This window comes from Opisthorchis viverrini, assembly GCF_000715545.1.
Source record: "Opisthorchis viverrini unplaced genomic scaffold opera_v5_17, whole genome shotgun sequence".
Classification (NCBI taxonomy): Eukaryota; Metazoa; Platyhelminthes; class Trematoda; order Opisthorchiida; family Opisthorchiidae; genus Opisthorchis; species Opisthorchis viverrini.
Window position 1 is genome coordinate 325,907 of NW_008751673.1, and position 14,198 is coordinate 340,104.

Genomic DNA, 14,198 nt, shown 5'->3' on the forward strand with positions numbered 1-14,198 from the left:
TTATGGAGCGGTATTATTAAAGCATCCTTAAATTGTGGTTGAGCTTCCTTTTCCCGTCAGATCGCGTTGGTCAGTGGAAAAAGTGCGTTCCACCATTCCACCTTGATGCGGTTCAGTTACCCAATCACGTCATTTCGAGCATCTTTTATGTGCCTTTCCTTGATCTCGCTGTCCGGATGGTCTTGTCACATCTCTTGTGTGATTCACACTTATCGAACTTCTCGCTGGCGGACGACTATGTAATCAAGTAGATGTGATTGACCTCTGCGCGGGTATGTCCACCTGACAAGGGCAAATCTTTCGGCGATAGCAATCGTGTGGATAGCGCAAAATGTCTTCGCATTTTGCTTACAGTCACAATAGCACGGGGTTCCAGAGCGCCTGGGTACAGGGAGTACTCTCGACCGACTCGTGCATTGAAGTTTCTCGGCCTTCTTCTGGGTTTCGAACCCAACCCCGGCATTTCAACTTCTCCCGTCTAGGCTTGAGCAATCTGACAGCATCTCAGTCCTCCTGGTGCCTTTGGTTGACATAAAAGCTATGCTCAATAGGTATTAGATTTCTGAAAATCCTGGGAAGCGACTATAAAACGCTTCATTGGCCGCAGGATCTTCAACTGGATTTTCCCCCTTACCTTGCTGAAGGTTTACCTACATGCGAGGGATCAACTCAGGATATCAAAGTGTTGCTATTCGTTGTTTCGTCTAACCCCGCCCTAGGAATAGTGTCCGATACATGCAATCGACCGTACGGATACGTGGTGAACAGTTGCGCTAGGTTGCCAGTTGCTTGAAATTGATACACGCTTGTCAGTCATACATGATGCATCCGCTCTGATGTTACAACGACCTCAGGCTGTCTTCCCTTAAAGTCGCAATCCAGACTTCCTTGTGATAGTATACTTTACCAAACGGATTCTTTTATTTTTTGGGAGATATTGAGATATTGAGAGATATTGATGCATGTGCCAGAGTGCAAGTGGCCTGCTTGGGAGTTATGACTACATATTTAGTTTCTATTAATTTCCACAGTTCATTTATTTGCTGCAGCGACGCAAGTTTTCAGTGTGCGCGCAAACTGGTTCGCCTTTCCAAACTGCTTTTTCAATTAGCTCGATTTTAGTTGGGCCACTAATGGGCCAATTGCTGATTCTGTATTGGGTCATCTCGTTTTTCTACATTTCAGCCTTATTCGATTCGGACAGTTTACACGTCTTGAGCACACAATGGAACACCCATTGGTTATGCGAATCTTGGCATCTTCGGTCAACCTGGCCAGTCGGGCCAGTACGATTGTGAGGAATATTCTGGCCTCAAAAGATTTGGAAATCGTAGACAAAGGGGTCAATGATCTTCAGTCCAAGGCCGATCGGGACGCGCAGCGATTTATTGTCGGTTCGCTGTCACAAACTTTCCCCGGACTGAAGATTATCGGTACTTTGTCGATTACGTTAGGCTAACTGAAAATCTAGGCGAGGAAGGCAAACTAGATGATTCCGAGTTGGCCATCTCACCCGAATTAACCAAGGAAGTTATCGACCAACAGTGTCCCTCGGCCTACTTGTCGACCAACTTGTCTGATGTCGTGGTTTGGGTTGATCCACTGGATGGAACTAAGGAGTTTACTGAAGTGCGTCCTTACAGGACGATATCCGTTCTTCTAACTATCCTTTTTGTCCACCTTCACGTACAGCCCGATTCTACTCTAGTCTACACATTCTGCTTATTATCAATGGGTTGTTTCAGTGTTATGCGGGCACAGCAGATATAACTGTTCTGAAAGTCCTGCAGATTACACAGGCATGGTGAAGAGCCGAGGTATTAATGTGTTTGGTATATAAACGAGCTAATCAGCACCCGCTTTGGTGAAGCACCGCGTTGGAAAAATTGGTATTTCAAATCAAATGTTGCCGGATGTTATGATGATGATGGTGACATCCTGTCTGCTTCCAGAGTCGATGTTTGGTATGTGCATTGGTCACCACCATTGTTTGTCAGTTGAACCGTAGGCTTATGGAACCAATCGGAAGCGAATCCTCGGTGAGGCGTTCTTCGTTTCGTCAAACGGGTCCGATCCCTTACTGTCGTTTCGTTGTTCACCCCCAACGCGATTGAATGCGGGGCTAGGGATAATGAGTACTCAGTTACACACTATAATGAAAGACTTTTCGCGTTGGAAGGCAAGGTCCATTGTATGGGGCTGTTTGTGAAAACTCCAGTAATCAATTACGCATGAAGTGCGCTGGCCCAGATAGACAAACCGAATAAGATATCTGGACGCGCTGGTGACCTTGCAAATCAAACACTTCTGAAATTTGAAAAGTCAAGGGTTGTAAGAACTAAACAGTAGCGGACACGCGAAGAAAAAAGTATTTGGAGCCTGAAGTATGAATGCAACTAGTAACTCGAAAGAGGTCGGTCTGATGAACCGAAAGAATGGCACTGTGGACGAACTGAATCCTGTAAAAACGGGGAAGCACTGTCAAGACACATCTGAACTGAGCCTTTCATCAAGTTTTCATTTCAGCTCAATTCCATTGCCAGTTCGTTCATTGGATGTTTCCCAATCGAGTCCTAATGATGTGTGTACATGACCAAACCTGTTCGATAAGTCAAGGCATCCAGTTTGGTTTTATTGTCGAAAGATGGCCGCTCCTTTGGAAGTAAAGTCCACTCAAAAAGGTCACTGCCTATTATGACCTGTGAACTCCTTCGCTCTGTTGGATCTGTGGAGCTCTCGTAAGAGTTGGTGTCAACAACGAATCAACTGCTCTTCGCAGAAGCTGGCATTCGCAGCATCATATAGCTCTGGAGATTAAATGGTAGTATTAGGTTCACTTTCCTAGAATCGATGACGTTTGATCAGTTCACTTATCTGGAGCAGAGTGATTTGTGTCAATGTATAAACTATCTGCATGTGCTCATTGTCCAACTTATCGTTACGGTTTATTCATTTAAAACGCTTCTGGATGTGTTCTACCTTACTTTTGCTGTAGGGCATTGTTGAACATGTTACCATACTGATTGGCATCTCGGTCCATGGAAAACCCGTTGCAGGTGTTATTGCACAGCCATTTTACCATGACGCTTCAATTCCACAATCCATTACTGCCGATTCGCCCAGAGTTTCGCCATCGAAGACGGTCACGCGAACCGTGTGGGCTCTCGATGGTCTGGGTGTGTTTGGTCTTACCCCACGACTGCCGGCAGGTCAACTTCCATATCCACTCGACGCGACCCGCAAACCGGGAGATTCTCCACACATCATAGTGGTCACTCGGTCCCATCCTACACCGGCATTGTCCGCTGCAACTGAAGCTTGTCATCCGACAAAAGTGAGCTTCATGAATAAAGTTTGACATCCACTTTTCTCCACCCCAGCGGTGTACACTCAGCTTTTCTGCTGCCTATCGGAAATGATTCATTCTCCAGCTTGGGACCTATTCTTGTTATTTGTGCGTTATTTATACTTGCGCGTGAAATTCTGGTGAGAAGGATCGAATTCGGCCGCCCTGACAGATAGTGAAAATGTTTTCAGTCCTTTTTCACACTAAGGGATAGTGGAAGAGCTCAACTAGAAACGACATTATTCGAAGTTATGTTGGGCAGAAATTATAGTTCCCGTGGCAGAGGTTGAAGGATAAAAAGCATTGGTTACAAGTTTGCGATTGTTTGCCATTTTTAGGAATATAGGACAGTATGTGTCCATGGCTTCTGTCAAGACAGTGGCTCAGTTTCAGTCAACAAACATCGTTTCTTTGCTTTGATATAGACTAACCAGGATAATTTCGCCCTGAAATTGAGAGGACTGTTTAGACGAGCGCGATTTGAATACAGCGATTCATCCTCTCTTCTGTGGGAGTTGTGACTGATCGAATTTGCCAGAAGTTTATGTAGCTTGCAAGGAAGCTTCTTAATTTAGCTCGTACATTTTGATTTCCTGAGGAAATGTGACTACTTGAGCGAATTCGAGCGCTGTTCTCAACTGTTCTTGGCCTTCCCTGAGGGACTTAATACTTAAGAAGCTCATGGGACTTGGATTCGCAGACGAATCCAATCAATCCTGGTTGGGACCGGTCAGGTGGATGTAACAGTGATACAGTACTGATCCCGCAGGAATTTTGGTATGAATTGATATTGAGTAGGGAAGAAATTCGATAAATCTTGAGAGGGATACAATTAATTCATGCGTGATCGAGAGAGAGAGAGATATGAGATTGTTGCTCTTTATTGCCAAGAGATAAGCCGACAACAATGGTTGTGGGAGCTGATCAGTTGCGATCATTCAAGTGCCATTTCATTTCATGTATATTCAAGTTTGCTTCATTCAAACGCTGCTGAACTTAAATTCTTTGCGGATGGCTTCTCCTCTCAATCGTCAGTATCGATTAAGACGTGACCAGTCACCTCTGTTTTGGCGAAACACACTCATTTGCAAAGAAATTTGGTTTTGTGAGAGACTCGTCTGGAACCCAGCTGAATCTCCCGTTTATGGTGCTTTCAAGCTTAAAAACGTTGAAAACGAGAGATTCAGCTGGGTTCCGGGTTAGTTGCAAAACCAAATTTGTTTGCAATTGAGTGTATTTCGCTAATTTCGTGCAATTTAGTTTCAATTAGATCATAAGGTTGACGGGACTCCTCCTACCTGATGAGCCCCAAGAAGGACGAAACGGGTCGTGGGCTGTCGAAGAGTTTTCAGCAACGTTGTGAGTAGTGTATAACCTCTATTTTACTGTCAACCATTTCTGTGTGTGATGGATGCCGTCTATGTCCTTTGGTTCCCAATAACCTCTCGTTCTGTTTGCATCATCATGGTTTCGCCTGTGATTCCTTTAAATTCAAACGAAGTCGTATGTTTGAATGCGTGGCACTTCTCTCGTTGATCCGACTAGTCAGGTATGTGTCCAGCTAGTGTTTGAATGAATGCTACTCACGCAACGTTGGCCAAAAAGCATGGTTATCTAAGGAAAGGTTATTGGGGTAGCGTGAAGAACCTTTCGACTACCTCAAACGGTAGTCTACGTAAGTCATTTGCACACTGGTGCCGATGTTCCTGTCGGTCAAACTAGTTACTGCCATCACGTGATCTAATGTACCTGTACCGTTTGCTTTGTTCGTCAACATTATCCGCTCGCATACATTGAGCTTTATAGTACGAGCATCGTCGGAACATCTCGCGTGATATTTTTCTAGTCAACGCTACCGTTTGTACCTCAGGATCTACCGTAGCTTTTTCAAACTTGTCGTCAGTTAATCGATCGTTTCGTTGACATAGCAACGTCGAACTGACTTTGTGTCAATGAGTAAGCTAGATCAGTCACAATTCTGGAACGGCAAGACAGCTTAAGGCATCCTCGCACAATTGGTGTATCATCAAGCGATCCTGTAGTGATGCCCTCTCGTACACGAAGACTTCAAGACTGAGTCGTCTCTCTGCTACATATTCGATCTCTGGCCGAGAATGCTTCGCCGTGAATCCATAGACTACATTCTTTCGGAGAAAGAGTAAAGAATGCATTCTTTCCCCGTTCTATTCCACGTACGCTGCAAAATTACATACGGACGTTTTTCTCACTTTAATCAACATTTCTTTGTGAACGAAGAATACACGGGGACCTGTAACGAAACCTATTCTTCAAGTTCCACATCTTTATCCGTCGTTTCCCGCAACTCGAGGCGTGATATGCATAGACTCGTCAACTAATACCCGAAAGAATTCCTTGGAACTTTCCAGCCCAACCACAGCGTGATTATTTTGTAACATCTAAGGTCTGGTGTGCAGTAACTCTCATCTTACTATTTCGACTTAATCTTCGTTTATGACTTGCATAGCCTGACAGCTGACTACCTATTTTAATGTTGGGCTGCTGTATAGTTTTGTTAGTGGTCAGGAGAGGATGCGATATAATATCATTGGATCTTGCTCTTCAACTTTAGGTTATACGTGCCGGTGGTTGTGGAAACAAGATTCTTATGCTTCTCGAAGGCCGAGCTCATGTTTACGTATTTCCTAGTCCTGGGACCAAACGCTGGGACACTTGTGCTTCAGAGGCCGTTTTAGCGGCAGCTGGTGGCCGTCTGACGGATATACGCGGCCAACAGTACAGTTACGCAGCCACACCGGACCCGGTCAATCATGGGGGTGTCCTGGCCACACCAGTGGCCGATTGGCTCTCGATTTATGCCGGACTCATGCCAAAGACTGTGTTAGATTCTCTGTCTTTCAAGTAATAATTCCTTTCAACCCACTTTCATCCCTATTGGTGTTGCCAACAGTAACTTGTGGGTGTTTACGCAAATACTCGTTCGTTTTTTCTCTATTTTCATTTACTCAATCACTATTAGTCGTACTTGTTGATTTTGCCTACCCTTACCTCTTGGATCCATTGATTCTCCACTGTTATGCCGTCGTCCCCAACAATTTATGTTGATTCTCGCCCTGTTATTATTTTTGGCGGTTGGATTCACTGTATATCAGATTTTCAGGCTCGAATGGGCACGTAAACAGTTTATCGTATCTGTGTTTTACTTATCCTCAAGAATCTGCCGTGGGTGCTTAAAGGAGGTATCAAGGGTTCGATTGCGGTCCTACAGATACGGATTGTATGCGTTAATTTGTCTCTAGTTTGTCACAACCGAAATCCCTATGTGTCCCACTTTTACCAGCCGCTTCATAGTTAGCCGAACGTATTGTGACGTCCATCGGGTGACACCAACCCGTTTAAAGAGGCATGTCTGGTAGATGATGGAGGTAAATGTAATATTCGTATACACCATTTATTGTGTTCCAGCCGTTATCATTTGATAGATTGGTACCGACTTAGGTGACCGTTCCCCGCCGAATAGTGGTTCGCTTTAGGACACACTAGAGCCAGTCCTGTTTGACAGTTTCCTAAGAAGTAGATTGGTCTAATTTGCTAGACAAAACACACTTGTCACATTGGCGAATGATCGTCGGTTTTACCCTTCCTGGACCTCATCCAATGGACCTAGTCCCCGAGTGTCTATCGAATATACGTTCTACTTCGACACCAAAGTGGTGAAGAACTGGGGTCGTAGATGATGAATAGTCAACTGGCTGTGACTGCCCTACTGAATAATGGCGGTGATTTTCAGTTGCTTCGTGGTCTTGTCAAACGAAATCATGCGTCTGAATCAATATAAGGTCCAACCAGCCTGTCGATGTAATCAGCCACCGATACATAAATATACTTTTTTGGTGTGCAGCGTATCGCTTAGGACGAGACCAAACGACGGAACGTAATACACAGAAAGGTCTCATGCAGTTCGTTCAATGTCCAGATATGAATACATGGTTTTTTCCACGCGTGCATGCTGTATTCCTGGTTTTAAAGTAATCCGTAATTGACATTTACTTCGGTGAATTAAATGATAGGTGGATCACAAGGTTAGTCACAACAAAGAGGAACGCTGAATCTTGCAGCCTCAATAGACGAACTCATATTGCCACTTACGTCTCTTTATTTGCACTTACATGTATTACTTTCTCCCCATCCCGCACACTGGCAGTGAGCATTCCACACCTTCCACAGTTAAGGCTGACAAAATTGTCGTTTGGCTACAATCTCGTACATCGAAGTCGATCCTCAGCGGCCGATGGTTCAATCTGAAGTAGGTTTGGATTGACGTATGTTTATTAGAAGCGGGAACCCAAGTTGCTAACACATGCTGGATTTGGCGACCCCATCATCCTCTTCTCACTTCCAAACGTGCAAGATCGGTGATCCTCCCGGAGCAGTTGCCAACGGTAGTGCGGAAGTTGTCTTAGGTGATCAAGCGGAGGAATCTTTAATTGACTCAGTACCTGTTACAGTCGCCCCTTTGGAACTGTGTCGCTCTGGTGATTTCAGAATACTTTTAGTATTGCACTATATTCGGTGTTGGAAAAGTCCCGGGCATCTCTCTGATTGTCGGAGAATTGAATGCGTATGCAGCTAGACCATGTAACGAAACAGTGTAGTCTTCGGTTGAACTCGAAATGCACTGACAGTGGCGAATGTCTGTTGCTGGACGCACATTTTCTGGCCACTTGGTGCTTCTTTCCCGTCGGCAAATCAGCCTGCACCTAAAATCAGTTCCATCGCCATCAGCTGGCAATTGCCGTTCGTTCTGGACGTCTGCATGCTCACATCATGCATTTGTACTCTGTTGCTTCCTTTGTGTGCCTTTCCGGGTCGCGTAAAATGCACGCATCCCGTTTGATGTACCCAGATGCCAGGTGAAGATAACAAGACTATCTAGTTTGGAAATACCGTTCATATCACTCCAGAATGATGTAATTATCTCTGTGATGCTGTTCGATATTGGTGCAGTAGTGCCTCATCTTACCGAGTACGTCGAAGAAATAAGCAACCTTGACAGTCCCAACTTTCCACGTTGTGAAGATGGTACTCCCTACTCTTTGTAGTTAGCTTACATGCAAAAAAAAACACTAAGAGGGTAGGTTTTGCCACTGAATTCCTCATTTTGGTTTGAAACGATCCATGCGAAGAAAACTATCCTGTAAGTCAGCGGAAAAAGCCTTATACTTACGGCATAACCTTCAGGGAAATCAGCTACTGTACCAGTTTCTCTGTGACACTGACCTCACTTCGCTTGTGGTAGTTTGAGATTGGACGCACCGTAGTGTTTGTTCAGTTTGTGAAATGACAGGAACGCTTTCACTGGTAGCCTCTCCACGGAAGTGTTTGTCCTCTGTCGAAAAGCAATACGCGGCAGAATAGTCAAGAGGTTGCGAATGTATGGGTTTCTGGTCACCGCTAGATGATCGGTTCAAAACAAAGAATACACCAATGGGAGACTCGTGTGTTCAGAGGAAGTCGGATTCTGCGAGGAAATGCCTCTTCGCGGAAAAGGTCAATGGTAGGCTGTCTGAACGTGGACAATTTAGGCAGTTTTGCATAGTCAAGTAAACGTAGACTACTGACACTTGGTGGACATTTTGGTTGGTTACATCTAAGTATAGTGAAGTAACGGCTAAAGAAAGGAAGTATTCATACTTCTGTTCGATTTTGACGTCCTCTTGTATCGAGTCCCTGAGTAAGACAATAACAGTGATCAATAGATCAGCCGGTTCGCACGTTTATTGACTTTTTCCGGTTTGGCCAAGCTCACCAGGCTATCTATCGGCTATCCAGATCGGGGCTCACAGAGACTGTGGTCCACAACAATCTCAAAGTGGGAAACCCTTTGGCTGTTTCCGAGTAGTACTTCTTATGAACGGAGAGTGCTGAATGCATCAAGCATTGGGTCTCGCAGAACTCTGTGATCCTGCTATAATCTCAGGAAACCAACTTCTGCTTGTCCAGTCCAAACCCACGGGTTCTCGGGCACCACACGAAACTGAGTGGAGTGGCTGGCCAAGAAGCTAGGTGGTGAAGGAAAGGGAGCACAAGTCATCAAAAATCTCTGGTGGGTGAAACTCTCAAGGAACCCAATGACCCTTCAATCCCAAACATGTAAGGAAGCTCTCGCCAATCCGCGTTACCTGTAGAATCAGACTGGCATATCGCAAATGTGAGGCCGCGTTGTGCATGGTTTTGTCACACGGTTGAGAGACTACGGACGAATGACCGCATACGATTAGCTCGAGTAAGTTAGCATCAAAGGACTCAACACTGGATGATCAGGATGAACAACAATGTGTTGACCATGTTTCGTGCATGGGAAAAAGTGTCTCACTAGCTTTGGTAGACTAGGTTCATCCCACTAGGTGAGCAGAGCCTAGGCAAAATTACTAGTTGGGAGGGAGCTAGTATCGGGAGGGAAAGTCGCGGCATTTGTGGTGTTTAGGTATGGCCTGCTTCCTAGAATAAGGTTACTGTGGCGTACAATGGATGGAGGGGACTCCATCGTTGGAGAACATTGAACTTATTGGCCAAATGTTGTGTGACTCCCACAACACCCAATACTATTTAATTTAACTTGTTAGACATCACGTTGAAAACTTCAGAGGAAGGCTTCGTTTTTCCGAACCCCCAGTTTAAAAGCAAAGTAGCTGCGTTGAATACAGCGAAAGCTTAGTTCACGTTCTCAGGAGGGTTACTTCAACTAATTGGTTACTCCTAGTAGTCACTGGAACACCTAAATAGATTGCGCAGCAGTCCTACTGGATTACGCATGAGGCACGGTGCACTCGACATAATCAGGTTGCAACGGAACTCGCAAAATATCTCTGTCGTCTGGGATGCACGGTCTTTGAAGGGTTGAGACTACCTACTTGGATGTCTCTAATCAAGCCTCACCTAATCGCTGCTCAGGAGTGCGGAGCAACTGTGGTAGACGCAAGCATAGGTGTGGAGTTGTTCTGTGGAATGAGCAGAAGTATGATGTTGATGATTGTTTCCTCCTCAACATCTCAGCCCTAAGTGCCATCCATTTTGACGTTGGTTTTCGGTTCGCCAACCAATAATCATTCCATATCGGGGGGTCTGCTTTTCTCAATTTGTCAATGCTACTGTTGGACTGAGATTTCCTAGGATCACAGTTGGTGACTTAATTCTGCCCATCCTTTTGGACTACGTCCATGGCGTCGAGTGTACATTATTGCCGTTGACTTTCACACTTTAACCCGTATGATGAACACCTGATGTGCAAGTCTTGAGGAGAATTTAACATTTTTGAAGTCCTTTTTTAATGTTGGATTTTCATGTGTTATCATACTCACGTTTACATTTCAACGTACGCTGGAAATAATCGTGTCCGAAAAGAAACCATTGATGGCATGCCTTGGAATAGAATGTTGCGCTCGTCTTATTTTCTCCTGTACAACATTCCCCATTTGTTGCTCGGATTTGCTCCTCACGTTTTTGATTATCCTGTTTGAAAATAAACGATAATCAAGCTAATGTAAGCTGTCTACCGAATTGTTGTCACGTGATCTTACATACTCAGTTCAGCCGCTGCATCACGCGATCATCACGTTTGCACTTTATCGAATTCAACATGGCATTAACCTGGTTCCGAAGATTCGTTGGTAAATTTATTCGTGAGAGTCAGGCAAAACAACTGCGCTTCAATGTTTTCGTGCATCATTTTATTCGTGTTCGCGTGACAGCATTTTATACATGGTTTCTTCGCATGATTCACATGTGACAGTTAACCCTTGAATTTCATGTTCGAACTTAGGAATTTGAGTTCAAACCCTCCGCCTGAGTTTCCAGCCGGTTGCTAGTTGGCACTCATTCTCATACTCCACTTTCTGACCTAACCCACCGGTAGCTTAAAGAAGATGAACCGGATCCCAAAAGGCGGAGTGTAGAACCCATGTCATTAGTTGTGACAACTTGAACTGATTGCATCAGGTTGCATTTTTGACGTTCTAGAGTCATTGCTTTCACCGGCCCCTAGTTATGCCTTTCTCTGCTGTGGTATGCCACTCGTATCCATGGACAAAACTTTGTTGTTCGGACCCAGCGAACGGGCGAATTAGGTGAGTTTGTATGATTCAGTAGTACACAAGTACTGGCACTGAAAGTGGGTGTACGTTCTCGTTGTCAAACGGTGCTTCACAAAATACGAGAATGTGCTTCAACTGCAAGGCAGAAGTGATTACAACTCATCCAAATGTCAATTCATTTACAGAAATAAGCCTTCGAGAAGCTTCTAAACCCCGTAAAGTTCCACTGATGGCACCCGGTAGTTTTACACCGTCCGCCACAATTCAGGGTTCTGACCTAGTGACACCAAATTAAACCAGAGCTGCTCTTTTTCATGAAGGAAACTACTCACAAGGTTTATGGAAACTCTTCGACAGCTCACGACCGGTTTCACCCTTCTTGGGGCTCACAAGAGTTTTCAGCAACCTTGTGAGTAGTTTCCTTCATGAAAATATACTGCAATATCTCGAATATCGTACCAACTGAAACATGAGGCGGCCTGCGTGCGCACATTCAGTTGTGGAATATCATAAACGAGAGATTCGGTTGTCTCTCGTGAAAACCAGATCAATTTGCAAATGAGTGTATTTCTCGAAAACAGAGCTGCTCTTATTTACGAAAAATGACCCCCTGAAACGGGTGTCAGCCAGAGTAGAACGCCATGCGAAAGTGAAAATTTGACATCCACTCTTATTTTTTGCCAACGGATATTAATCAAGCTTGGTTTGACGAACGACTTACAGCTTTGAATATATGTACGGTGGTGAAGAAAAGAGAGCCTACGCATTTAGGCCAATGCGCGAATGATGACCTCATGTTTTTGTTGATGAATTTAGTTCAGAAGACTGTCAGTCCATCTCCTCTATACAAGAGCATCATTGTGTACATTCCGTATGTGTTGAGGCCATTCAGGGAAAGTAGGACATTTTCGATGTCAGCAGTTAGTGATGAGCCTTGAACTCACTCTGGCCCATATGACTTCACAGATCCGTACGTCATTCATGCCTACTGCTTTTGTTTTCTGTCCAATAAAAGAAGTCTTCAGATGGATTAAAACGATTATTTATGCCACTGTCAAGGGCTCAAACTCATGCTGGCAGATGTTCATTTGTTACCTTGTTTGCGAGATGGCTCAGTGGTTAGAGTGCTAATTTACTGACCAGAAGGTCCGTGGTTCGAACCCGGCCACTGTCTCTCGACTTCCCCTGTTTAGGTTTGGGAAACCTGGCAGTATCCAATCCCCCGTGTTTCCTTCTAGTGGTATGGCAGTTGGGCACCGAAAAAGTGCTAGAGCCGAACGATTTTCTTCGTTCGTTTGTACCACTAACCCACACTATTGGGTCAAAGCACATTCAGGTAGGTATAGTTGAACAGCTAGACGTGAAAGTTGACAGATACACTCATTTGCATACCAGTTTGCTTCTTACAGGAGACCCATCTGAAACACGGCTGCATCTCTCGTTGATGATAGCTTTCAACCGAATGTGCTGCACGAAAGCTGCCTCGTGTTTCAGTTGGTACAATACATCCCGTGGAAACCAAATCAGTGTGTTCGTAGAATTTTTGTGTTGTTTGGGTTCAAGTGGAACATAAGACTGACGGAAACTCGGGGACTGCGCCTACCTGATGGGGCCTCAAAAAAGCCGAAAGCGGTTGTGGGTTATCAAGGAGTTTTCCGCACTCTAGTGAGTAGTTTCCCTTAAGAAGTCTCGCATGAGATTTAAGACACCGTGTTTATTTGAGCAATCCTACCAACACAAAAAGGAATAACACAATCGTAGGAGGAACTAATTTGGTATATTGCTGAGTCAAACCGGATGGAAGGCGGAATACCAAATCACTGCTACAGGAGTATTCTCAAGTACATCGCACATAAAATGATACGATCGATAAAACCATGGTAATCACAGGCTCACACTTAGATCTTTTCGAGTGCATAGTATTGGCTTCGATCGATTAATGCTTTGTAAATTTCAGTTTCTCTGACTTGGGACGATGAGTGGTGTTCATCATTACGTCTGAACACAGATAAGTTATCGATTTTTTGAACTTTCCCTTGGCTGAAAGTGCATCACGAAGTGGTGCACAAATTTATGCGGTCAAGTAATCCTTCTAACAGTCCCGGCGTTGTAAATGCGGTCAAGTAATCCTTCTAACAGTCCCGGCATTGTAGGTTTCACCGCAACTGTAAATAACCCGGTAAATGCGCTGATTGATGGAAAGAGGTGACTTTGATATTTGGTTCGGCGGCAGTGGGATTTCCCTTATACATGGCTGTCAAAGCCCTCCATCGGTGGCCAACGGAGAGGCCAGTTAAGTAAAATCAATTGACTTAGCATCAAACCAGTTCTGGCTTTCTTAAGTTGTCGACAGCAAGGTTTGTGGGTTTGTCAAAACCGTTTCCAATTCACAAGCATGCTTGATTCCAAATATAATTCCAGTGATAGAGCACCGATGTGGATTTGACCGGAGTTGATGTTAGAGAAATCTGTGACGTGCTTTGATGAGTCTGCTGGAAAATCACTCGGCTCCTCAGCATTCCATGCAGATCGTCGAAGTTTGTCACGCGTACATGTAATGGCGTACAAGTAATGGACCATGCAATAAAGGAGGGAAATCGCCTCAGTTCTCATCATCATCGTCGTCAGCTGTAAGAACCGCGTACTCGTCGTACACTGGTTGTAGCTGCTGCAGTTTCGTTCACCGATGATTTGGGGGAGGGGGTAGGTAGCTGCGCGTTGCACGCGCGAGCTGCTAAATTGGTGCATAAATACAGCACTGTCAGTGGGCTGTCAAGTGG

The 14,198-nt window shown here is 44.7% G+C and overlaps 1 protein-coding gene across 1 annotated transcript; it reads left to right on the plus strand.

Annotated features, from left to right (window-relative positions):
- Positions 1-1,185: 1,185 nt before the first annotated feature.
- On the plus strand, positions 1,186-6,505 carry T265_01540 (hypothetical protein; the record flags this gene model as incomplete). The annotated part of the gene is made up of 4 exons (XM_009165599.1): positions 1,186-1,433; positions 1,472-1,629; positions 2,996-3,334; positions 5,937-6,505. 4 exons carry the CDS (start codon positions 1,226-1,228, stop codon positions 6,228-6,230), a joined length of 999 nt encoding a protein of 332 aa, XP_009163863.1.
- Positions 6,506-14,198: the final 7,693 nt, after the last annotated feature.